We start from the raw sequence: 24,093 nt of genomic DNA on the forward strand, positions 1-24,093 counted from the left end.
CGCGCAGAGATCGCTTTCGGCCACAGAGCGGCGCTAAGGCACCATCCAGGCCGGACTCACTAAGTTTTCCACGGGGTTTGAAGTTCTGAACTTAAAAAAAAAAAAAAAAAAAAGTGTCGGAAAGGTTAATTCACAAGTTGAGGGGCCATTTCCTCCAGGCACGAATGATGCCCCAACCAGGGGTGGGCTGCAGAAGGCGCTGAGTGTCCGGGCGCCCCGGAGTCCTCTCGGGATCGCAGGGGACCTGGGCCGGAGGAGCCGCCGAGGTGCGCGCGCGGCAGCGGGGTGCAGCCCGGCGCCCCGGACAGGTGAGCCGCAGGTCCGCGCCGCGCCGGGGGTCGGCCAGGCGCGCGCCGGGGAGGGGTGGGGGGGCTCGGAGGAGCCAGCTCCCTTCCCTCCCCCGCCCCTCGCCGCGCGGGGCCGGCCGGGCCGCTCCTCCCCTGGGTGGGTCCCGGCTCCTTTTCTGGCAGGGTCTATTTGCATAGAGGAAACTGCCCAAAGTGGCCGCTGTGGAGGAGCTCGCGGCGGAGAGGGGGGCGTGCGCCGCGCTCCGCTGCTGCCCGCAGGCCAAGCCCCGCGCCCGGCCGACCTCGTGCCTCGGGCTCTCCCGCCTGCTCCACGGGCGCCAGCCCGCGCCCGCCGCGCCGCACCGCCCCCTCGGAGAGCCACGCGCGACCAGCGCGCCATGAGCCCGGGCCAGCGCGCCGGCGGCGACGCGCGGAAGGACGGCCCGGCGGGCGGCGGCGGGGGGCGCCCCGCGACGGCGGCCGGGGCCTGGGCGGTGAGCGCGTTGTGCCTGCTGCTCTCCGTGGGCTCGGCGGCCGCCTGCCTGCTGCTGGGCGCCCAGGCGGCCGCGCTGCAGGGCCGGGTGGCGGCGCTCGAGGAGGAGCGGGAGCTGCTGCGGCGCGCGGGGCCGCCGGGCGCCTTGGCCGCCTGGGCCGAGCCGCACCTGGAGCGCCTGCTGCGCGAGGTGAGGGGCGCGGGGCGCGGCGGGGGGCGGGGGCTGAGCGCGGGGCGCGTGGGCTGTGCGGCCGTCTCCCTGAGGAGAGGCGGGCGGAGGCTGCGGGTGCGGGTCCCCGAGGGGGTCGTGCGGTCTCCGCTCCGGCCGCGGGGTCGCTTTCCAGGGCGCAGCGGCCGCGGGAAACGCGAGCTGGAAGGGCCGTTTCGGGAACGGGGAGGAAGAGAGAGGAAAGCCTCCGGACTTAGAAATTGTGACAGACCCGCGAGGGGGGGGGGCGAGTCTCCACGGGGGTGCAAGCTCCGACCGGTCGCCTCCCGCCCGGCGCTTGGTGCGGACTAACGCCCAGGCTCGTGTGCGAAGGGTCGGGTGGGTGACTCGTCACCGGTGGCACAGCAGCCACCGTTCCCCGTGCTGGCGTACCTGGAGAAGCGCGGGCTCTCCAGCAGGCGGGCGGCCAGGGCGGCGGCAAGCCTCGGACGGACCGAGGGCCAGGGCCCTTAGAGGGATCTGCTCTGCCCAACCTTCCCTGCACACCTCCCTTTGGAAAGGTTTCCGAGCAGCTCCATCCCGGAGTTGCTGTGTTCTGGGGCTCTTAGAGCTGAGTGCACACCCAGCGCCCACGAAAATCTGGTAGGATGAGGGGAAGAAAAAAAAAATTCTGGTTTCAAGCGATGCAGATACGTCCTGAATTTTCTTGCGCTTGTTGGAAGTGCCATATGAGACGCTGTGACACTTCTGTTAAGGTTGCTGCTGTGTGTCTTCAAAGCAGACGCCCCATTTGGAGCCTCAAAGCCCTCACCCATCATGTTCATGAAAACCTCCACGTTTTGTGCAGCAAAAACCCCATAGAACCAAGACAGGCAGGTGGACTGGCTAGGTCTCCTGGGTGTGCTCACCTCCCTAGCCTGAGCCGCCCTCTTCCTCCTGGGAAAAGCGGATCCCAAGTATACTGCCCAGGGGCGCATCCTCAGTTGTAGCAGGAAAAGCGCCAGGGTTTCAAGGTAGAGGAGAAGCAGGTAGGCCAGGCCTGTTACTACTGATTCCCCTCACCTGTGCGAGCTGCGATCTTTATTAATGTATCCCGCTGTGTATCCATAATGTTTGAGTGCATTTGGAATCTTGGGGGGATGGGAGAAGACTGCACCACACCTTCTAGTCTTTCTAGTACCTGTTTCTTAGTGACTTGAATTGAAGCCAGCGTTACCTCTCCCCCAGCAACGTGGTTTGGGGCAGAATTGCTGCTTTGTGGTTTGATTTCCTTCTTTTCGTCTTGAAAGTGCCCACAGACTTTGGAAATCTCCCCGGAGCCCTGCTGGCAACTGGTGCTGGGTCTTCCATAATTGCGGCAAATCCCTAGAGACCAGGGTGTTGAATTGATTTATGGAGGCCCATTTCTATCTGTTCATGCACTAGCCCCAGCCGTTCTTTCAGAGAGGAGGCCCCTCTTCGTAAAAAGAAACCGCAAGCCCCGACTGAGTCAATCAGAAATCCCGGGAAAACCGTTTACAAGGACCTTGCAAATTGTGTCCAGGTTCATGGTGGTGGGGACAGGGTGGACGACCTGGGAAAGCAGCCACTGCTCAAAAGGGGGAATTCGCAGGTCCTGGACCTTGAGGATTAAGGATTCGGAGGGGAGAGACTGCAGTGGCTTCATTCTGTCTCCTCCACTGATTTTACCTAGATGCGACTTCATGTCTCTCTGTCTCTGTCAGTCTCTGTGCTCTCAGAAAGGCAAAGGGGAGATCTCATATCCGGGGATTTCCACTTGAAATGCGCCGCACCAATGGGCAGCCTGCGTGGGCACAGGGCCTCGGGGAGCGGCGTGCACTACCAGCTAACTAAACTTGGCTCGGTTGGGTTTGGTTAGTTGAAAAGCGCATAGGAGCACATATTAGAGGGTGGAGTGTCGGATGCGCCATGGTTTAATGCACTTGGGGTTGGGCTGTTTGGGGTCCCCTGTGAGGGGCATCTCTCTCCCAGGGCACCAGTCTGTCTGTTCGTGCAACAAGCAGTTCGTCTCACTAATGTCACTGGATGGGACATGTACTCAGCCTGGCTGGCGACGCCGAGAGCCCCTGGCCCAGATGAGGGTGGGGGGTGTGGGAGGCGCATCACAAGGAGGTGGTAATTGGCTTTATCTCCTCTTAAGATGTTATGTATTCATTTGACAGAGAGAGAGAGAGAGAGCACAAGCAGGGGGAGCTGCAGGGGGAGCTGCAGAGGGAGCTGCAGAGGGAGAGGGAGAAGCCGACTCCCCGCTTGCAGGGAGTCCTACGCGGGACTTGATCCCAGGACCCTGAGATCATGACCTGAGCCAAAGGCAGATGCTTAACAACTGAGCCCCCCAGGCGCCCCCGTAATTGGCTTTAAATAGATGCGAGGATACTTCTTTTGAACCTTTACAGAGGAAGCACAAATAAATACTGAGCTGAGCATCTCTGCAAGGAAGAACATTTGAACTTGAACATGCTTTTCCGTCCGATTTGTTTTCAGGGAAGCCTCTTTTGAATTTGTTGCTGAAGTAGTTATGCACGCGAGGGTGCCTGCAGCTTGTCCTTTATCAACAAGCTTGTTTTCAGAGTTTCAGAGGCAGAAACCGCGTCCAAATTGAGGAAGAGCAGTCCTTGCCAACCACACACAACTTTAATGTCAGAAAAAAAAATTTTTTTTCAAAATAAGCCAACAAAAGCCACTGTTAATAGGGGACCCGATGTCTTTGTTCCCTTGGGAACAGAACTGTGACATAACTTTTTTTTTTGGAGACTGGCTGATGTGCCCGATAATGTTGATAGAGAAGCTACGAGAAAGGAAATATTCATGCTAACTTGGGAGTATTAAAGACCCTTCCCATGATACAAAAGTGAAAGAAATCGTTTTCAGAACATAAAAAAGTCATTAACGATAGTATCTTCGTTATGACCCAAAAATATAAACGCCCAAGAAGCATCTGATATTATGCTTTTTAAGTGTCTTAAGTAGGTTGCCGGAGTAATCAACTCCCCCCCCCCCAGCTCGTTACACCTATAATTACAGTATTACGACAGCTTAAATTTTAGAGTAAATAAAATAGCTTTCATACTCCAGTAACAAATTTAATGCAAGGATTAAAGAAATATTTAGCTGTATTCAGAGGAGAGCATTTCCAGCTTAACAATGGATTTATTGTTGGCTCCTGGTCTTCCATTGTCCAGACCCATCAGTTTGAAAACAAGAAAAACTCAGAGACTCAGGGTAAAATTCAATTTCCTCCCCTACCATCAACTACTATATGTATTGGTTAAATTACCGTAAAACCCAGAATCACATGCAGCTTTTTCGGCCCCTGCGGCAGCCTGCCACTTGTCAGGACTGCCCTATGGGGAACACATTGATAAAAAGCCAGTTTTTGAATCCCATGGCACAACAGGAGATGGGAGGGTCAATCCTGGCGACATTTGTTTCCTTGACATTTCCTGGCTCCCAGACCAAAAAGTTCCTTTCTGGTGACTTCCTGGCATGCTCACTTTCTCCCTTTATTCTTTCCTTCTTGTTTTTTGGTGGGGGAGAGCTTTTTAAAATAGCAACATGTTTAAGAAAAGGCAAAAGATTTATGCAAGCTGAAGAGGAACTAGAGTGTTAAAACACAGCAGTGTGTGCGTGACTCAGTCCTTTGAACGTCCGTCTCTTGGTTTCAGCTCAGTTCGTGATCTCAGGGTTGTGAGATCGAGCCCCACATTGGGCCCCACGCTCAGCACGGAGTCTGCTTGTCCCTCTCCCCCTGCCCCTCTCCTTTCTTATGCTCATCTTCTCTTTCTCTCTCTAAAATAAATGAATAAATCTCAAAAAAAAATAGCATGTTTAGAATGAGCCAACTGTCAGGGCATTTCTTTTTCAAACATATTTTGGAAATGTTTGAATCGGACCTTTACATACTGGTGCTGAAGGTTTGCGGCATGGCTCCTGAGCTTGGGTAGTCCATAAACGGACTGAATTTATCCCAGCGGGGAGAAGGGCTCCGGTCCTACCATTTTCTAGCTGTGTCCTCTAACCGCTTCAACTTCCCCAGCAGCAGTTTCTTCTTTCCCAATGTGAAGGTCACAGCTACCTGTGCAGGGACAAGCAAATACAATAATACAGAGGAAGGCGTTGGTGATGAGTCGTGGAATATAGCTGAGCGTGGTGCCTTCAACAATTCAGTCATTGAGTTACCTTGCATAACCAGAGGAGCCTGGAAGTTAGTAGGCAGTTCTCAGTTCAGTGAGTCGGCCATCAGGGGATCCAGGTCAGTGTCTGCCCTTCTCTTGGCTTTTCCTCATGGTTTCAAAACGGCTGCTGCAGCTCCGAGCTCGTGTCTTCACACAAGAGTAACCGAGGCAGAAGGGAAGGGGGCAGGAAAAAGAGTCCTCTTCTCAGTAGGCTTTCTATTTTGTTTGAGTCAGGGGGGAAGCTCCCAGCACCTCTCGGAAGACTCCCCGTATGGCCACCAAGCAGAGCCAGTGCCCACGATTGCCATCATCCTGTCACTGGCAAGGGTAATGGGGTTGCCACAGGAGGCTTGGACCAATCTTGATTCCTCCCCTGAGGCTGGGCACGTTGCCACCGGAAGAGAATGGTGGCTTTGTTAGGAAGGAGGACTGGGAATGTTTTGGGGACCAACCTGCAGTGTCAGGTGGGTGCTATAGAATGTGACCCCAGAGGAGGATGGGGGCACATGGGGGGCGGTCATCCACTGGCCTGCCACAGTTGTCATACCCACACCCCCTTTGGGAACACTTCTCAGCCACCAAATTTCTGTTTCCCTCGGGGTCCTGTCTCCAGCTCTGCCCCCAGTCAGAGTCAAAGGCAAGGTTGGTGTGTTTGGGGATTCTCTCTGGTACAGCCCCATTCTTGCACTTTACGGGCTTTAACCCTTCAGTGGACGCCGTTCTGACCCCACAGTGACCGGGGAAGGGGCATACCTGTATCATCCTGCAGTAGGCTGGTGAGGCTGGAGAAACTGGCTCAGCCACTCCGAGGACAAGGACATCACTGCACCCAAACTCGTGGATGGAGCCCTGTACCCATTAGGTATGTGCCCAGAAAGCTCCCCTCTTCGTCCTCCCTTACGCCTGGCCATGGGTCTCCGTGGCTTTTCTCAGCAGCCATCTGTCACCGTGGCCCTCAGATTCCCTTCCAGAGCGTGTGCAGTTATAACCATGGTCCCCGGAGCATGATGTCCCCTTTACCCTCAGGAGCTTCATCTCATCAGATCCAGCCTTTCTACGCCCTTGGACTCTTCCGCCTTCAGTTAGCAATGTGACGGGACCCCAGCTCGGACCGGCTTAAATTAGAAAGGGAATTTATCGGGGCGCCTGGGTGCCTCGGTCGGTGAAGTGTCCGACTCTTGATCTCAGCTCAGGTCTTGATCTCAGGGTTGTGAGTTCGAGTCCTGAGTTGGGCTCCATGCTGGGTGTGGAGCCTACCTTAAAAAATTTTTTTTAAATATAAATACAAAGGGGATGTATCAGCTAGGAGGTTGCCACAGCCTCGCCTGGCACCGTGTGCCTTGGTGACTTTGTGCGGTTGTTTGGAAGACGACGTGCTCTGGACGAAGGGCTAGAGGCCACTGTCTCAGACTGTTTGAGCTGCTGTAACAAAACACCATAGCCCTGGTGGCTTAAAAACAAACACTTGTTTCTGGCAATTCTGAGGCTGGAAGTGCAAGATCGAGGCGCTGGCAGATTCGTTGTCTGGTCCCTGCTTCCTCGTTGGTAGATGGCGTCTTCACCATGTCCTCATGTGGCAGGAGAGGCAAGGGGGCTCTCAGAGGTCCTTTAATAAGGGCACTGATCCCATCCTGAGGCGGCACCCTCGTGTCCTCATCACCTCTCAACCGCCCCACCTGCGAATGCCACCATATTGGGGATCAGGTTTCAACACAGGGGTGAGCTCTGGGCACTGGATCCCCCGCCCTTCACCTTCAGGGCCCCACAGGGCTCTGGGGCCTTCAGAGAAGCCGTCTCCTCTCCCAGATTTCTACCCGTTTCTCCCCCCTAATTAATTCTAACCCCCACCATGAGGCACTGAGAGGTGTTGCCGGGAAATGGCGTTCTTCCAACCCTGCTCTTTGCAGGACAGGTGCAGACCCTTTGTCTTTGCCCTTTGCCGCGCTCCTCTGCTCTCCAGCTCCCACTGCCGCCGCTGGGCTGTGACCACCTCCTTATCCAGGATGGTAGACCCAGTGTTGAGCAATAGCATGCCCATTTGCCTACCCTTCCCTTGCCTCCTTTTCTTTAAAAAACAAAGAAGCAAAAGAAAAACCAAAGTGTATGTTGCTTTAACATGATGAATGTTATTGATAACCCCACCACCCTAGAACAAGGACTATTTAACATTTTGCATAATCCCGTGCAGTCCTTAATCCTTGGACAGATTGACACCTACCCACCACGAACCATTCCAACCTCACGTCGAAAACGTGTTTCCAGGTGCTGCACGATCTTTGTGGCCCTGCGTCACAGCTGCACCTGAGCCCATCAATGGAAGCTGCATCTTTCTGTCCACCCGGAATCTAGGCCTCCTCCATATTTTTGTTGACGCAGAAAATGGAGCAGCCAGTGGTTTCATGGGGCAAGTGTCTTCCTTCTGTTATTCACTAGGATGTAAGTAACTGCCTCAGGAGGAACGTCTCTAGGGCTTTGTTTTTTGTTTCGATTTTAGAATATCCAAATTTGTCTTTGATCCACCTGTGGTGTTCCCAAACCGTACCTGGTGAAGTCAGGTTTTATAATGGACAGCGTGGATTCCGTCTGTCTTGTGGGTGGTTTTTTCACTTCATTCGGCTTTGTTGTCGTTGAAAGCAAAAGGCCGTTGATAATAGAGCCTTAAAACGCGATCTAGAAAAACTGCGGATTCATCTCGGAATCAGGCTCCTGCTTCGGTTTGGTGCCGTCCCCCTTCTGGAACAGCAGTTTGAAAGTGCCCGGCCTCGCGCCCACCGCGCGCCCGTGACTTCTCTCTAACTCTGCGAACAAATGTCGTTTGGTTTTGGGCGTGCTCTCTGGAGGCCGCTCACGACCTCCGGCTCCTTCCCCGTTCGATTTTCTCCATGTGTAGGATCAGGATTAATCTTTAATTGTTGACACAGGCCCTCAGAAAACATCCCTTCATCATGTCTGGAAACAGATTGCAGAACGAAGCACGAATGCTCGGGAGAAAAACTAAGTTTGCAGATGTAGTTTTAAGGCAAGGCACGTCGGTGTGCGCCTAGAGGCTGTCGGGGAGGTCACTGAGTGCCTGTCTTTGCACACCTTGGGCGGAAGGGTTCACATAGGCGTCCTCACGGTCTCACCCCAGCCCCCACCCGGGCTTCCCACCCCCAAGCCCCCCCAGCAGGTGGGCTTCAGCCTTGCAGAAGGGACAGTGACTGCCCCCAGGTAGCGACGTGACTCCTGGGGCTGAGCCCTTTCCCTCGGCCTCGCAGCAGACCCTTGTGGGAAGCAGTCATCGAGCGTGGCACAGCAGCAGCTTTTCCTGCCCATGTGGACATCCTCCGTGGGGGGCAGGGAACGCTTGAGCTTTAAGCAACCCCAAGACCAGCTCTGCCGTTTCCCGGCTGTGTAACTTTGGTAAATGACTGCGGTTCCAAACCTCTGTTTTGCCCATCTGTTTTTGTTTGTAATGTTTTATTTGTCTCTTTGGGAGAGAGAGGGGGACAAGCAGACTCTGCACTTGCGAGCCCAGAGCTCGACGTGGGGCTCGATCCCAGGACCCTGACGTCAGGACCTGAGCCGAAACCAAGAGGCGTAGGCTACACCGACTGAGCCCCCCAGGCACCCCTGCCTGGCTGTTAAGGGGGGATTACAATACTTGCCTCGTGAGGTTTCAGTGGGGATTAAACAAGCCGATAGGCCCAAAGTGCCCCAGACGTCACACACGTCCCGCGCATGGCTTTCTTTGCCTGGATCCAGAAGGCGCGTGTGTGTCTGTTTGCCAGTTGGAGAGGAGGCCCCGTGGTCCCTTTAATGCTGGGATCCTGCCAGCTTCCGGAGGCCACACAGAAGTGGAAAAGGTATTAACACAGGTCCGGCGTCTGCGTCAGTGACGGGAAGCTGGACTGCTCGGTTGCTGAGGCAAAGCAGGGGCTGAATTGGCTCCCTGACTCCCATTCCCCCCCCCCCCCAGTTTCTCGTTTAGGAATGAGATTTTTCATTTAAACACACACACACACACACACACACACACACACACACACACTTCACGTTTATGACCAAAATAAAAACCTAATTATTCATGAAAATTATTAGATGGATTTTTCATTGCGCAAGGGCACCCAAACACCTAATAAATTCGCTTTAAATAATTAGTCTGTTCTTGTGGTTACGCAACATGGCATGAACACCCCCCCCCCCAAATGCTCATGATTAACCTGATGGATTAGAGGCCTCACACACATCTGCTTCAAGTCACATTTGGTAAATGAGAAAATCTTTATTTTTTTGATGTAGCCGCAAAATCGGGGTGGGGGGGAAGGGCTCTCAAATGGGTAATTTCAGCTTCTAAAACGGACTTTGCCTCCAACTTCGAGTTGTGAAACAAGTCGTAAAGCAATTACAGTGCTTTCTGGGGGTTTTCGGAGACAGTTGAAATAAAACCTACCCAGCGTTGGGCCTCCCAGGAGGATCTCCACGCACAAGAAAACGCAGTCTGTCCGTTGATTTAACGGTGCCTTTTCCGTCATCGTCCACGGCATCTTCTTTTCAGCCCCGTGGTGCAGTGCAGTCAAGTGAAGGGCAAGTTCACGCGGCGGTTGGACTGGGGTGTGTGGCCTGGGTGTGAGGCTGAGCCGCTGTGAGGTCCGGAGGGCACTGGTGCAAATGCACGTGAGACAAAATGTGCATGCGTGTGAGTGTGCACACGTGTGTGCATAGAGATGCGCACGTGTGAGTGTGCATGCGTGTGAGAGTGCACACATGTGAGTGTGTGCATATAGATGCGTGCGTGTGAGCGTGCGTGAGTGCATGCATGTGAGTGTGTGCAAATAGATGCGTGCGTGTGAGTGTGCGTGTGAGTGCATGCACGTGTGTGCATATAGATGCGTGCGTGTGAGCGTGCGTGAGTGCATGCATGTGAGTGTGTGCAAATAGATGCGTGCGTGTGAGTGTGCGTGTGAGTGCATGCACGTGTGTGCATATAGATGCGTGCGTGTGAGCGTGCGTGAGTGCATGCATGTGAGTGTGTGCATATAGATGTGTGCGTGTGAGCGTGCGTGTGAGTGCATGCACGTGTGTGCATATAGATGCGTGCGTGTGAGCGTGCGTGAGTGCATGCACGTGAGTGTGTGCAAATAGATGTGTGCGTGTGAGCGTGCGTGAGTGCATGCACGTGAGTGTGTGCATCTAGATGCGTGCATGTGAGAGTGTGTGTGCATGCGTGCACATGGGTGTGCCTGTGGGCGTGTGCATGCACATATGCACCACAGAGGTTGCCCCACCCACGTCCTCCTGACAGCCCCTTTCCCTGGGCCCTCCCAGCTCATGCCACAGGCTCCAGAGCAGCGAGATCGGGGTCTGAGTCCAGAGCTGCCTCTAAACTGGCTGCGTTGGCTTTTCCAAGCCCCTACTTCCTCCTCTGGAAAAGGGGTGACAGTGGCTGCTTCCCTCCGTTCCCCTGAGGAATAAGTGACATGCACTTCCCAGGACAATGAGTGAGCCGTCACGTCGCCCCTCGCTCCCGGTCTGCTAAGCCTGCCAGTGGCGGCTGCCAGGAGTGTTCGTTCACCTCCGTGCCAGGGCCCTTCCTGGGGACCGTTCCTCCCCTTTTCTTCCCTCCTCCCCCGGCCTGTAGCGAGGCTCACGCTTGGGGCTTCGAATGGGATGAGCTGGAGAAAGATGATTCCTTCCCGGGCTTTCTTCTGTGCGCCTCCTTTAGCACCTGGCCCTTCTGGAAATGCTTGGTCTCTCTGGGTCCTGTCACTCCGTGCCTCAGACAGGCCCAGCCCCTCTGCTTTCCTCTTGTTCATCTTCCTAAACAGCCTTGGCGGGGTGTCCCTCCCTTCGCTCCCCAACCACCCTCACGGGGCGCCTGGGTGGCTCAGTGGGTTGGGCGTCTGTCTGCCTTCGGCTCAGGTCATGATCCCAGGGTCCTGGGATCGAGTCCCTCAGGAGTCTGCTTCTCCTTCTCCCTCTCCCTCTGCCTGCCACTCCCCCTGCTTGTGCTCTCATGCATTCTCTCTCTGACAAGTAAAAAAATCTTAAAAAAAAAAAAAAAGGAACATGAATTAAAGATCGCTGAAGAATTCCATCTCCTTTGAACACTGAACTTTTCAAAGCATGCCAGCATGTTTCAGGGCTGAGCTGGGACCCTTGAGGAAATGTGTGCCCATGTGGTTTGGAAGTCACTCAGCATGCCGGCGGGAGTCACTGAGGAAACCCCATGTTCCTTAGAGAAACGTGTCTGAGCTCCTGCTGAACGCCGGGGCTGGGCTAGCTGCTCTCACCAACTGTCTTCCCTCGACTCTACCGAACTTTTCCTGGCACTGAGGTGGAAACCCAAGCCCAGTGGGGTGAAGTTGATGCCTTTTGACCCCAGGACACCTGCTCCCCCACCCCGAGGGATGGGGAGCCAAGCCTGTGGGAGCCAGGGCCAGAGTGTTTTTGTCCTTATCATTTTTTAAAGGTATATTTGATACATAATGAACTCCAAGTATTTTAAAATTACAATTTGAGACCTTGTGACCACATGTGTGCAAATGTGAAACCATCTCTACAGTCAAGGTAGTGAATGTATGCATCACCCTCAAAAGCTTCTCCTGCCCCCTTGAATTCTGTCCCATCCTGCCACCCAGGTGTCACGGATTTCTCTCACTATGGATTTGTCTTCTTTTTTTTAGGATTTTTATACAAAAAGAATGACACAAAATTCTGCTTCTTTTTTTGCAGGGGGTAGGGTGTCTGGTTTCCTTTGCTCAGTATAATTATTGAGAGATGCATTTGCATTTTTGCATATATTATTAGTTCATTCTTTTTCCTTACCAAGTGTTCTTTCTTTTTTTTTTAATAAAGATTTTATTTATTTATTCAACAGAGATAGAGACAGCCAGCGAGAGAGGGAACACAAGCAGGGGGAGTGGGAGAGGAAGAAGCAGGCTCATAGCGGAGGAGCCCGATGTGGGGCTCGATCCCGTAACGCCGGGATCACGCCCTGAGCTGAAGGCAGACGCTTAACCGCTGTGCCACCCAGGCGCCCCCAAGTGTTATTTCATTATAAAGAAATGCCATCCTTTGTTTATCCCCTCACCTGTTAATGGACATTTGGGTTGTTTCCAGTTTGGGGCGATTACAAAGAAAGCTGCTGTTAACATTTGTGTACAAGTCTTTGTATGGACACCTGCTTTCGTGTCTCGTTATACAGACCTTGGAATGAAATGGTTGATCGTCTGATAGGTGTATGACTAACTTTTCAAGAAGCTGCCCAGCTGTTGTGCAAAGCCATTGTATCATTTTACATTCCCACCAGCAGCCTTAATAGAACGAGAGTTCTAGTATCCATGTCATGGGTCCTTTTCCCTCTGGCTGCTTTTAACATTTTCTCTTGATCCCTGATTTGAAGCAGTTCGAATGCAATGTGCCTGCCTTGGTGCAATTTTCGTCGTGTTTATTGTGCTTGAGTTTCCCTGAGATTCTTGAATCTCTGGGTTTATAGTTATTATCAAACTTTGAACAATGTTCTGGCACTCACTGCTCAAAGTATTTTTTTCTGCTCTACTCTCTCTCTCTCTTTCCCCCAATTTGGAGACTGCACTTACATGTGCACTGGAAGACCCAAAGCTCACGGACGCTCTTCTTTTCTTTTTCATTCTTTCTCTCTGTTCATTTTGGATAATTTCTACTGCTGTCTTCAGGTTCACTAATCTTCTCTTCTGCAGTGTCTAATCTTGCCATGAATCCTCTCTGCTCTGTCTTTCACCTCAGACATGGTAGTTTTCACTCTTAGAATTTCAGTGTAGGTATTTTAGTATCTTTGGCGCCTCTACTGAACTCCCTGACCGTGTACCATGTAGTCGCAATCCTCGTTTTATGGTCTGGGGGGGGGGGGCGCTAATTCTAACATCTGTGGCAGTCGTGGGTCTGTTTCAGTTCACTGACTTTTCTGCTCATTATGGGGCCTGTTGTCCTGCTGGTAATTTCTTTCTTTCTTTTCTTTTTTAAAGATTTTATTTATTTATTTATTTGTCAGAGAGAGCACAAGCAGGGGGAGAGGCAGGCAGAGAGAGGAGCAGACTCCCCACTGAGCAGGGAGCCTGATGTGGGACTCGATTCCAGGACCCTGGGATCATGACCTGAGCCAAAGGCAGACGCTGGACCAACTGAGCCACCCAGGCACACCCCCCCCCCCACCACTGGTAATTTCTTATTAGATGCTGGACATCATGAGTTTTACCTCATTGGATATTGAATATTTTTGTATTTCTGTAAATTTTCATGAGCTTTGTTGGATTACAGTTGTTTGGAAGTAGTTGGATCCTTTGGGTCTTGTTTTTAGGATCCATTAGGTGGGACCAGAGCCACGTGTAGTCTAGGACTGATTACTCCCTATGTCTAGGCAAGACTCTTCTTGGAGCTCTACTTGGTTCACCTGTCTGGCTGGGGGAATGGGCACCCTTCCCAGTCCCGTGTAAGAACTACGTGCTGTTCCCTGCATCCTTTTAGGTGGTTCTTCCCCTGGCCTTGGGTCATTGCCTCCCACATGTGCTGATCAGTGCCCCATGGAACATCTGCAAAGAACCCTCCCAGACCTCTGGTTCTCTCGGCTCCTCTGCTCTGCAGCCCCAACTGCCTGGCATCCCTGGACTCCCAGCTCCATCTCTTCTTTAAAAAACATTTATTTAAATTCAGTTAATTAACACAGAGTGTATTATTAGTTTCAGAGGTAGAGTTTAGTGATTCATCAGTTGCATACAACACCCAGTGCGCATTCCATCATGCGCCCTCCCTAATGCCCATCCCCCAGTTACCCCATTCCTCCACCCCCCTCCCCTCCAGCAACCCTGTTTGTTCCCTATAGTTAAGAGTCTCTTATGGTTTGTCTCCCTCTCTGATTTCATCTTATTTTATTTTCCTTCCCTTCCCCTATGATTCCCTGTTTTGTTTCTCAAATTCCACATATGAGTGAAATCATATAAGAATTGTCTTTCTCTGATTGACTTATTTCCCTTAGCATAGTACCTTCTAGTTTCATCCACGTCATTGCAAATGGTAAGAGTTCATTTTTCTGATGGCCGAGTAGTATTCCATTGTGTATATATACCACATCTTCTTTATCCACTCATCTGTCGACAGGCATCTGGGCTCTTTCTGTAGTTTGGTGATTGTGGGCATTCCGGCTCCATCTGTCCAACTTCAGAAGGCTGCCAGGCTCCATGTCTGTTTTCCCTGCCTGTACTACAGCCTGGAAACTCTCCCCAGGCAGGAAGCTAAAACCCTTGTTCTCTGAGATCACGCTGCTTTCCTGCTTGGTATCAATGTCTTCAAAACCTGTGTTCCCTACATTTTATTTGCAGATTTTGTTGTTGTTGTTTTTTTGGTTTTTGGTGGTGCTATTTTATGCAGGAGGATAAATATAGTTGTGCTTCTGTATCTTGCCTGGAAGTAGAAATCCATGATGTGGCTTTTAAAATTTTTTGAAATAATTTTAGAATGATAGAAAAATATGCTTACATATGTACATAACTGTAGCACATTCATCAAAAGTAAGAAATTAACTGTGATACCTTACTCTAGCAGGCAGAGGTGTAGGAGAGCCCTCAGGATTCCCACCCCTTGGCGTACACACTTTGTGTGATTCCCTCCCCTTGAGTGTAGGCAGAACCTGTGATTATGATAGGATCATTCCCGGGACTGAGTTACCAATCAGTTGATTGAGTTCATTACAGCATTTATCCTTGGTGGGCCTGACCCAAGCAGGTGAGTCCTTAGAAGGGACTGGGCCCTTCCTGAAGTCAGAGAGATCTGAAGCATGAGAGGCTGTGTGGAGAGGGGCCACATGTCAAGGAACTGTGGTGGCCTCTAGATGCTGAGAGCAGCCCCTGGCTGGCAGCCAGCAAGAGAACGAGGCTCACAGACCACAAGGAACCACATGAGCTTGAAAGAGGACCCAGAAGTCCAGAAAGAAACACCCAGCCAATGCATTGATTTCAGCCTTAGGAAACCACGAGCAGAGAACCAAACTGTGTCCAGACCTTTGACCACAGAAACCCTAGTAAATAGGTGTTGTTTGAAGCTGCTGATTTGTGACAATTTGTTATGCAGCAATTAAAAACTAATAAAACTAAAAAAGGCCAGGTCCAATTCTTTAGTAACAATATCCCATTATTAATCTAGCAATATCTCAACAAAGAGTAACGTGAGGACCAGCATTAAGCTGTGGGTCTATTCCCACCACTTCCAATTTTTAAGATGATTTTATTTGTTTTCTTATTTATTTATTTATTTATTTTTAAAGAGAGAGAAAGAGCAAGCATGAACAGGGGGAGGGGCAGAGAGAGAGGGAGAAGCAGGCTCCCTGCTGAGCCTAATGCGAGACTCAATCCCAGGACCCTGGGATCATGACCTGAGCTGAAGGCAGACGCTTAACTCACTGAGCCACCCAGGCGCCCTTTAAGATGATTTTAATGCACCCATATTGTGTCTTGGTTGGAGATGGTTAGGATCTTGATTAATAATAGATCTGTCATATGAGGAAATATTTGCAAATCATATATCTGATAAGGATGTAGTATCCAGAAAATGTAAAGGACTCTTATAGCTCAACAACAGAAAGCCAACCCAACTTAAAAATGGGCAAAGGACTTGAACAGACATTTCTTTAAACAAGATAGCAAATGATCAGCAAGCCCATGAGAAAGACGCTCCACATCATTAGTCATTAGGGACGTGCAGATCAAAATCACAATGAGATACCACTCAACACCCACTAGGATCCGTTGAGGAGGATGGGGAGAAACTGGAACCTTCATACATTGTTGGTGGTAATATCAAATGGTTCAGCCACTGTGGAGAAGTTTGGTGGGTACTCAAAACATAATATATGGCCTTAACCATATGACCCAGCAATTCCACTTCTAGGTATGTACCCAGAAGAACTGAAAACAGGTACTCCAACAAATACATACACTCGTGTTCACAGCCCAACTGTTCACAATAGCCCAAAGGTGGACACAGCCCAAATGTCCATCGACAGATGAATGGATAAACCAATTGTGGTGTAGACACCCGACAATATTATTCAGCCATGAAAAGAAATGAAGTGCTGATTCACGCCACGGAGTAGACAAAGCTCAAGAACATTATGCTAAGTGAAAGAAACCAGATACAGAAGGTCATATATTATGTATATTATGTTCCAGAATATGTGAATCCATAGAGACAGAAAGATTGGCAGCTGCCACGGGCTCAGAGGAGGGGGGAATGGGGAGCAGCTGCTTAGTGGGCACAGGATTTCCTTTTGGGGTCATGAGAATGTTTTAGAACTAGACAGAGCTGGCTAAGGGGTGGTTGCATGTGCCACCAACTGTTCCCTTTAACATTGTTCACTTTAATTTTATGCGGTGTGAATTTCACCTCAATTCAAAAAATAGATGTGTTATAGAAATAACAAAGCTGTACCTCAGTGGGTGTTAAGGGACTTCGTGATTTCTTTTTACCCAATTTTATAGAGGGAACTACAGACATTATTCAGATCTCTCTGGTTTTTCCTCTAAAGTCCCCTTCCTGTTCCCAGATCCCACCCTGGATACCACGTTGCATTTCGTTTTCATGTCTCCTTGGTCTATGACGGTTTCTCAGTCTTTCATGTTTTTCATGACCTTGACCATTTTTGGACGTATTGGTCAGGTAGTTTGTAGACTGTCCCTCAGTTTGGGCTGCTCTGATGATTAGACTGGATTCTGCGGTCTTGGGGAGAAGAGCACTACAGTGGATTGCCATTCTCGTGGTGTCATGTCAGGGGTCCGTGATGTCACATGACCTATCACTGGTGACATTAACCTCGATCACTTGGTTCAAGTAGTATCTGCTAGATTTCTACCTTATAAAGTCCCGCTATTTTCCTTTCTCGGTCTTTCAGAAGTGAGTCTAGCCTTCACTCAAGAAGTAGGGAATTTTGCTCCACCTCCTGGAGAGGGGAGTGTCTTCATATATTATTGGAAGATTTGTCTCTTCCCACTTATTTATTCAATCATCTCTATCAGTACGGACTGATGGGTTTCTAACCTATCCTTCGGGTGAGAGATAATCTAATACATCATTATTTATTTTGTTGCCTAAGTTGTTCCAACTTGGGCCATTCTGAGCCCTTTCAGGTAGGTTCTGTGTTTCTTTGACATACTCTTCCCCCACCTCCTTTTTTCAAAAAGGACTTCCTTACTTTCTGCCACTACAAGGCACTGGTGGTTCATCTTGTGTATTTCCTGCCCTGGGTTAGAATCAGCCATTTCTCCAAGGAGCCCTGCTTCCTTTTCTTGGAAAGTGGTATTTAGAAACCAAGATTCAGGTATGGGGTGTGCTTGCTGCTTCCAGGATGTCCTTGGTTGTAGGTCGTCTCTGCACACAGCTAGTGTATGTATCTGCCTGAATATCCACTCCCCTATGTACACGTACCTCTGATTATTTCCGTATGTCTCTTTCTGTGTACATTAGATATGACCTCGTAGTGGCGTCGCTGACCCATCCAGCACCACACGGGTCATTCTGTCTCTCCCCCTTTGCGTCTTTGTAACTTCTTTCTTGGCCAGTGAGAAGCCTGGCTCTCATCACCCATAGTCTATTTACTCACTCGTTCAACGCTAATGTATGTGTAAAGTAGTTTCAAAATCGCTGACCTTTCAGAATTGCCCTCGTTAATGCCCGTCGCCCAGTGAGACAGGGAGAAACAACTTTCCCTGCCGCAGGACAGCGTCTCTGTACGGCTCCTTTTGTGTTCAGTCTGATAGCTCTCCATCAAAACACTATTTTGTAGGGGCGCCTGGGTGGCACAGTGGTTAGGCGTCTGCCTTCGGCCCAGGGCGTGATCCCGGTGTTGTGGGATCGAGCCCCATATCAGGCTCCTGTGCTATGAGCCTGCTTCTTCCTCTCCCACTCCCCCTGCTTGTGTTCCCTCTCTCGCTGGCTGTCTCTATCTCTGTCAAATAAATAAATAAAATCTTTAAAAACAAAAAAACACTATTTTGCAAAGTTACTTAGGTCAGCTGCCCGCTTTTCCCACCACTTGCAGCAGTCTTAACGTAGCTAGATTCATTCGTCACAGCCTACGTTTCATCCAGAGATTCTCCCACATCCGGGTTGATTTTTAAAGAAAATGCGTATCCATTAAAGTTCACTCTTTGCGACGTCCAGTCTTACTGGTTTTGACAACTGCCCAGAGTCGCGTGTCCAGCGTCTCAGTGCCACACAGAGCAGTTCGATCAGCCTCACACTGTCTCCTTGTACTTCACGTCTCACACTCCTCCAACCTTCAGCAACCCCGGACCTGATTTCTGTCCTTTTCATGCTGTCTGGCCTGGCTGTGGATGGCAACTTTTTGTTTGGTTGGTTGGTTGGGACACGAAGACGGCTTGTAAGCGGAGCTGGCCATGCTTTGCGGTTGGACTTGGTGGACACCAGGGTGCAGGGCCCACCCTGGTGCTTATTACATCGCCCCCTGGAGTCTCAGTGCTCTCATCTGTCAATGGGCACAATAGTCCCCACCTCTTGGTGGGGGTGGGGGTGAGGGTCTTGGCAGGTCTGGAGGAGGTGGTGGCTGTTGGCACTGTGCCTGGCCCCATAAACCATCAGTAACTCAGTAATAATACCTTGTATTTGATGTCCTCCTCATCTCCGTGATGAGCTATGCAAAAAAGAATGTCAGAGGCCAGGTCTCGCTGCCCTCTGGGGTGGCTGGCCTCAGTGACAATGCAGCAGGGGCCCCTCCCTGTGAGAGTGGAAGGAGGGCAGAGGATTTGTGGGGGGAGCAGAGAGGGTCGTCTGGTGCTTGTGGTGCTAGAATCATCTGTCTGCCATTCACAAATGGTCCTTGGCAGGGCGACTTGAGGGTTTCATTTTGGTTCTTCCTCTTCTTCCAGGCTTTTCTTTTCTTTTTTTTTTTAACTTAGAAGATGGTCTGACAACATGGCAAGGACTTCTAAAGAAGTAAATCACCATAATCCCGACACCCAGGGGGCTTTGTGTTTCGGTAGCTGCTGCCACCCCATGCCTGAATTTTTACACAGATATAGACCTTTTATTTACGGTATCATAAACATCCCCCCCCCCACTTCTTGCTATGCAGTGTTGCTAATGACATTTCACGAAATATGACAGTTTCATCACGGAGAGTTTCACCATCCTTCTCTAAACTGCTCCCACTGTTTCGGGGGGCACAACTTCATGGGTATCATTCTTTGCTCCTGCTGATTTTTACTTCCCTGCGATTTCTTCCCGAGAGCAGGAATCTTCTGTCAAAGAGGACAGGAAAGTCTTTGTGGCTTTATTTGTGCCATTTTACAGAAATAAATCGTGACATCCTTCTACGTGTATTCATCTATATTTCATCAGAATGCACCCGTTCGAGGCTGTGATCAAGCATCTGGCCGATGGGGCGCCTGGGTGGCACAGCGGTTAAGCGTCTGCCTTCGGCTCAGGGCGTGATCCCGGCGTTGTGGGATCGAGCCCCACATCAGGCTCCTCCGCTATGAGCCTGCTTCTTCCTCTCCCACTCCCCCTGCTTGTGTTCCCTCTCTCACTGGCTGTCTCTATCTCTGTCGAATAAATAAATAAAATCTTTAAAAAAAAAAAACAAAACATCTGGCCGAGCATCCCAGACTAGTGCTCCCACAGGTCATTAATAAATCTATCATCTAACAGCGTAATGCTTTTCTGAGAACCAAGATTTCCCCCTGCTCTCGCTGCCCCTCCCCCAACTCCAACTTCAAGTTCTCCTCCTCCGGACTGGTGGAGGGAAAGCTCCCAAAGTCTCAGGGACTTTTCTCTGAAACTCCTCCTTTAGTTACTTTTGGAGTCAGGACTTGTTTGCATATGTAAAACCAGGACCATATTGTTTGCAGATGCGAGGGGTGCTGCCAGATAATTGAATGCAAAAAAAAAAAAAAGTTGAGGACTTTAAATCATTTTTACAAACCTGGACGCAAAAGAATATTTTCTTAGAATTAGAGAAGAAAAAGCGAAGCATGGAAATAAAGATTGTGGGATTGGGTTTCTAATTCAAACATTTCACTTTGTGTTCATAGCAGTGGTATTTCAAACCCACAGAAAGTTAGGCGCCTGGGGGGGGTGGAGGGTGGGGGTGGAGGGCAGGGGACTAGCAGATAAAAATGCAGATTCTCCGTATAATCCAGAGAAACACACGCATAGACGCATAGACGGAGTTAGAGTCAGTGACCAAACAAAAACTCGATCCCATTACGTTATGACCCCACCTACGAGCATTAACAATAAGGTTAACCCCCCCACCCCCAATAGCTTCCTGTTTAGCTTTTTATTTTAGATAAGAGCCCTTTGGAAGTAATTGTGCTTCCTATCGGTATGTGATAAGCCCTCCCTCCCTTTTAGGAGAGCGGCCCAGATGTGATCCGCTGTTAAAACAAATCAGTTTTTAGCATTAAATGCTTTGGTTTCCAACAAGGAAGCGAGTGCGGCTTCTAGCCGGTCTAGTAGTGATAAAAACAGATGAGAGAGCGTCTCGCACAACTTGACGGGCTTGAACGAGAAGGCTGGATTTGTTTGCCGTGTACATTTTGAAATCTGTAACAGTATCTGCAAATACAGTGGGGGAAGAAAGTGAGTTCTGAGACCCCGCTCCAGCCTGTATCCACGTCCGCGGGCAGCTTCGGTACTCTGGCTCAGAGACACGGTCGCTAGTGGGCCACAGGGTCCGCACTGCTGGGGGTGGCGCTGGGGGTGGGGAGCGCGGGTTGCAGAGCTGGGAGGGTTGCCATCTGCTGCTACTGCTAGTGGAGATGTTCTCACCCACCCCTGGGGTGGTGTAGCGCCCAGGGGAGCTCCGGGTGGCTTAGGGTCGCTCTGGGCCAGGTGGACCAGAGCAGAAGTGAGTGACAGGTAGGGGTCCAGCTGGGAGCTGGGAGCCTGCGTCCAGAAGCCCAGCCAGGTTCTGATTTCTGGGGCAAGCTGAGGTCTTGGGGGGCTGGGGAGGTGCGATGAAGACGGACAAGTTAGTGCACGTAAAGGCAGCACCCTTCCACCCTCTGCCTGTCTGTGGTACCCCTGCCATGCAGCCTCTGCCACGGGGTGTATAACCACGTCCCTGTGTCCCCTCAAAACTTGCAGGCTTTCACTCCTTCTCTTGTGGGTATCAGCCTCTGTGGCCCATCTGTAAAATGAGGGTGAGGCTGGCAGGGCTGGAGGTGGACCCTGGAAGTGCTTGGCAGGTGGCCGGAGCTCCTGGTCCAGGGCTGCTCCTGCCAGAGGCAGACCGGGCTTGGCTGTGAAGTCCCCTCTCCTGTGACAATTCCAGGCTTGGTGCTCAGGGGCTCAAAAGTGGGGGTGCCCTCCTCACCTCGTCTAAAGCAGTGCTTTAAACGTAACAGTTTGGGGATCGCCTGGCTGGCTCAGTCCATAGAGCATGCGACTTGATCTCAGGGTTGTGAGTTGGAGCCCCACGTTGGGCACAGAGATTACTTAAAAAAAAAAAAAAAAAAAAGGCCAAACAAAAATAACAGTTTTATTTGCTTCCTGTACTGTTTTCAAGGTATTTTAAATTTTTATTTATTTTTGTTGAGAAAGATGACATTTATTAAAAAGTTTTATTTATTTATTCCGAGAGAGAGAGCGCTTGCACAAGGAGGAGGAGCAGAGGGAGAGGGAGAGAGAATCCCAAGCCAACTCTGTGCTGAGCACGGAGCCCAACGTGGGGCTCGATCTCACGACCCTGAGATCATGAACTGAGCTGGAACCAAGAATCAGGTGCTTAACCCACTGAGCCACCCAGGGCACCCTGAGAAAGATTACATTTTTATGTTTGAACCTTCTGGTGGTAGTATCATGTTTTGTCATTCAGGTTATCCCATTTGGGATTTGCTTTGTTTTGCTTTGAGGGAGATTTTTTAAATTTGTTTGCTTTCTAAGGAAAGGTTAATACTTTATTTTTTCTTGTTAGGACTCAAGTCTTGGCTCGTTTGGGGATTATGGGCCTGTCATTTCACTCTCCTCAACCTGGATTTGGGTTTGGGGACTAATTTCTTTTTTTTTTTTTCCCAAGCGTGTCCCCGATGTGCGAGACAGGGACAGTAATCGGGCCTCCGAGGTTACTCCGACTGGCCCATCAGGCAGTGATTGTGCCAAGCTGTGCTGTGAGTTAGGAAAATAGTGGAGCTGGGATGTTTGGCCCTAATTCTGGGGTAATTCTCTTCCCTTCTGCCAAATGTAACACAGGGCTGGGCATGTGTAGAGATTCTTGTTAAATGGACGGAGCCAAATTTTCTAGGCCAAGGATCCCTGCTGGTAAGAAGGAAGGAAGATGTCATCAGGGCGGATTAGGGCTGGGCCTGGGGTCTGAGGCCCCATGGGCTGTGGAGGTGGCTGCGAGGGGGCCCCGGGGCGTCCTGGGTTCGGATCCGACCTAAGGACCAGGAGTTGGCTGTCCAGGCCCAGCTTCCAACTTCTCTGCCCTCTCCTCGTCACGCTGACTGTATGGTCTCTCTGGCTTCTCCGGATTCATGTTTGAAAATGGGTAACAGGGGCATCTGGGGGGCTCCGTCTGTTAAGCGTCTGCCTTCACCTCAGGTCATGATCCTTGGGGTCCTGGGATCAAGCCGCACGTCTGACTCCCCACTCAGCGGGGGTCTGCTTCTCCCTCTGCCTCTCCCCCCTGCTCATGCTCTCTTTCTCTCTCAAATAAATAATAAAATCTTTAAAAAAATTTTTTAAATTAAAAATAAAAAAATTTTTTTTTTTTGAATGCTGTAACAGAGCAGAAACCTGCCACTTTCTTCTCAGGGACTCCCAAGTGATCGTTGCACGGTTATTTTGGTTTTTCCTCTCATGCTAAAACTGCCGATAGCATTTAACTGCCTGGTAAAAAAAAATGTGCCCCACTGTGTCACCCCCACTGTCGATCTTTCCAATACATCGGTGGTTGCTGATTTTTCCACTTCTGCCCCTGTCCGCTCTCAAACTCATGCTCATTTTTTCTCCCCCTCTCTTTTCTTTCTGGTCCAGAAGTTGGAGGGACTGGCCAAGCACCGGACAGTTCGGGAAGCACCGACCGCGTGCATCTGCCCACCAGGTAAGTGGATGTTTGATGCTCGCGGGCCCCTGATTTCCCGAGGCCGGGCCTCCTGCCTCCTGTCTTTTCTGAACTGCCGAGCACGTGGTCAAGAGGCTGACCCCGGCTTTCAGGCTGTGTGTCGCAGCTCGTGGACCACCCCACTCGTGGGGTCTTTCTTCCTATGTCTTCCCTGACCAGCTCACCAGTCAAAGATTCTAGCAAGGTTACCTGACCTGGTTTGATGAGGATGGTGGTCTGTTAGAAACTGTTCGAAATGACTTATAATGAAGACGTAGATACAAGGAAACTAACAGCTGTCCCATGTCAAAGACCGAAAAACAGGCCTGGACCGTCCGCACGGTATTAACATTGTGACCCCAGCTCTATTTCAGACACGATGGGATGAGTAAGGAATCTGGTGAATATAGGTTTTTTCGGGTTTCGTTTCTTTTGGTGGAGGTAGAGGAAGGAAGATGGGAACGTGGTCTGAATGATTCGAATTATCGTGTCTGTCTTGGGTTTTGGTGGTGCAGCCAGGGTGGCTGAGAATCAGACCAGGATTTGTGGGTTTCCCATCCTTGGGGCTGAGTCCCGAGTCCCAGCAGGTCTTCCGGTGGTCCTCATGGGAGCTTTGTACAGACCTTCATCGAGACTTTAGGTGTGCGGTCTTGGCCCTGGTATTTTCAGCGTTAGAATTACCCTCTATCGAAGGTGTGTAGTGTGTAGTAACTACCGGTGAATGAGTTGGAAATTGCAATAATTCGAAGACTCCCCACCATGCAGGACAAGCTGGAGAACACAGGAGCTGAGCCCCGGGGACCTTGTCCTTGCTGTCCCTCCGTCCACTAGCCAAGTGGTCCGGCTTTTCCCAATCTGGCCGAGACACGAAGCTCCTT

General features: G+C 50.6%; 1 protein-coding gene across 1 annotated transcript in view; it reads left to right on the forward strand.

The window, feature by feature from the left end:
* Positions 1-685: 685 nt before the first annotated feature.
* COL23A1 (collagen type XXIII alpha 1 chain) overlaps positions 686-24,093 on the forward strand; it is a 309,734-nt gene continuing 286,326 nt past the window's right edge. Inside the window, exons 1-2 of the mRNA XM_057307097.1 lie at positions 686-970; positions 23,149-23,215. Coding sequence (XP_057163080.1) covers positions 686-970; positions 23,149-23,215 — 352 coding nt within the window. The remainder of the gene's footprint in view (positions 971-23,148; positions 23,216-24,093) is intronic.

The sequence above is a fragment of the Ursus arctos genome, unplaced genomic scaffold (genome assembly GCF_023065955.2).
Source record: "Ursus arctos isolate Adak ecotype North America unplaced genomic scaffold, UrsArc2.0 scaffold_5, whole genome shotgun sequence".
NCBI lineage: Eukaryota > Metazoa > Chordata > Mammalia > Carnivora > Ursidae > Ursus > Ursus arctos.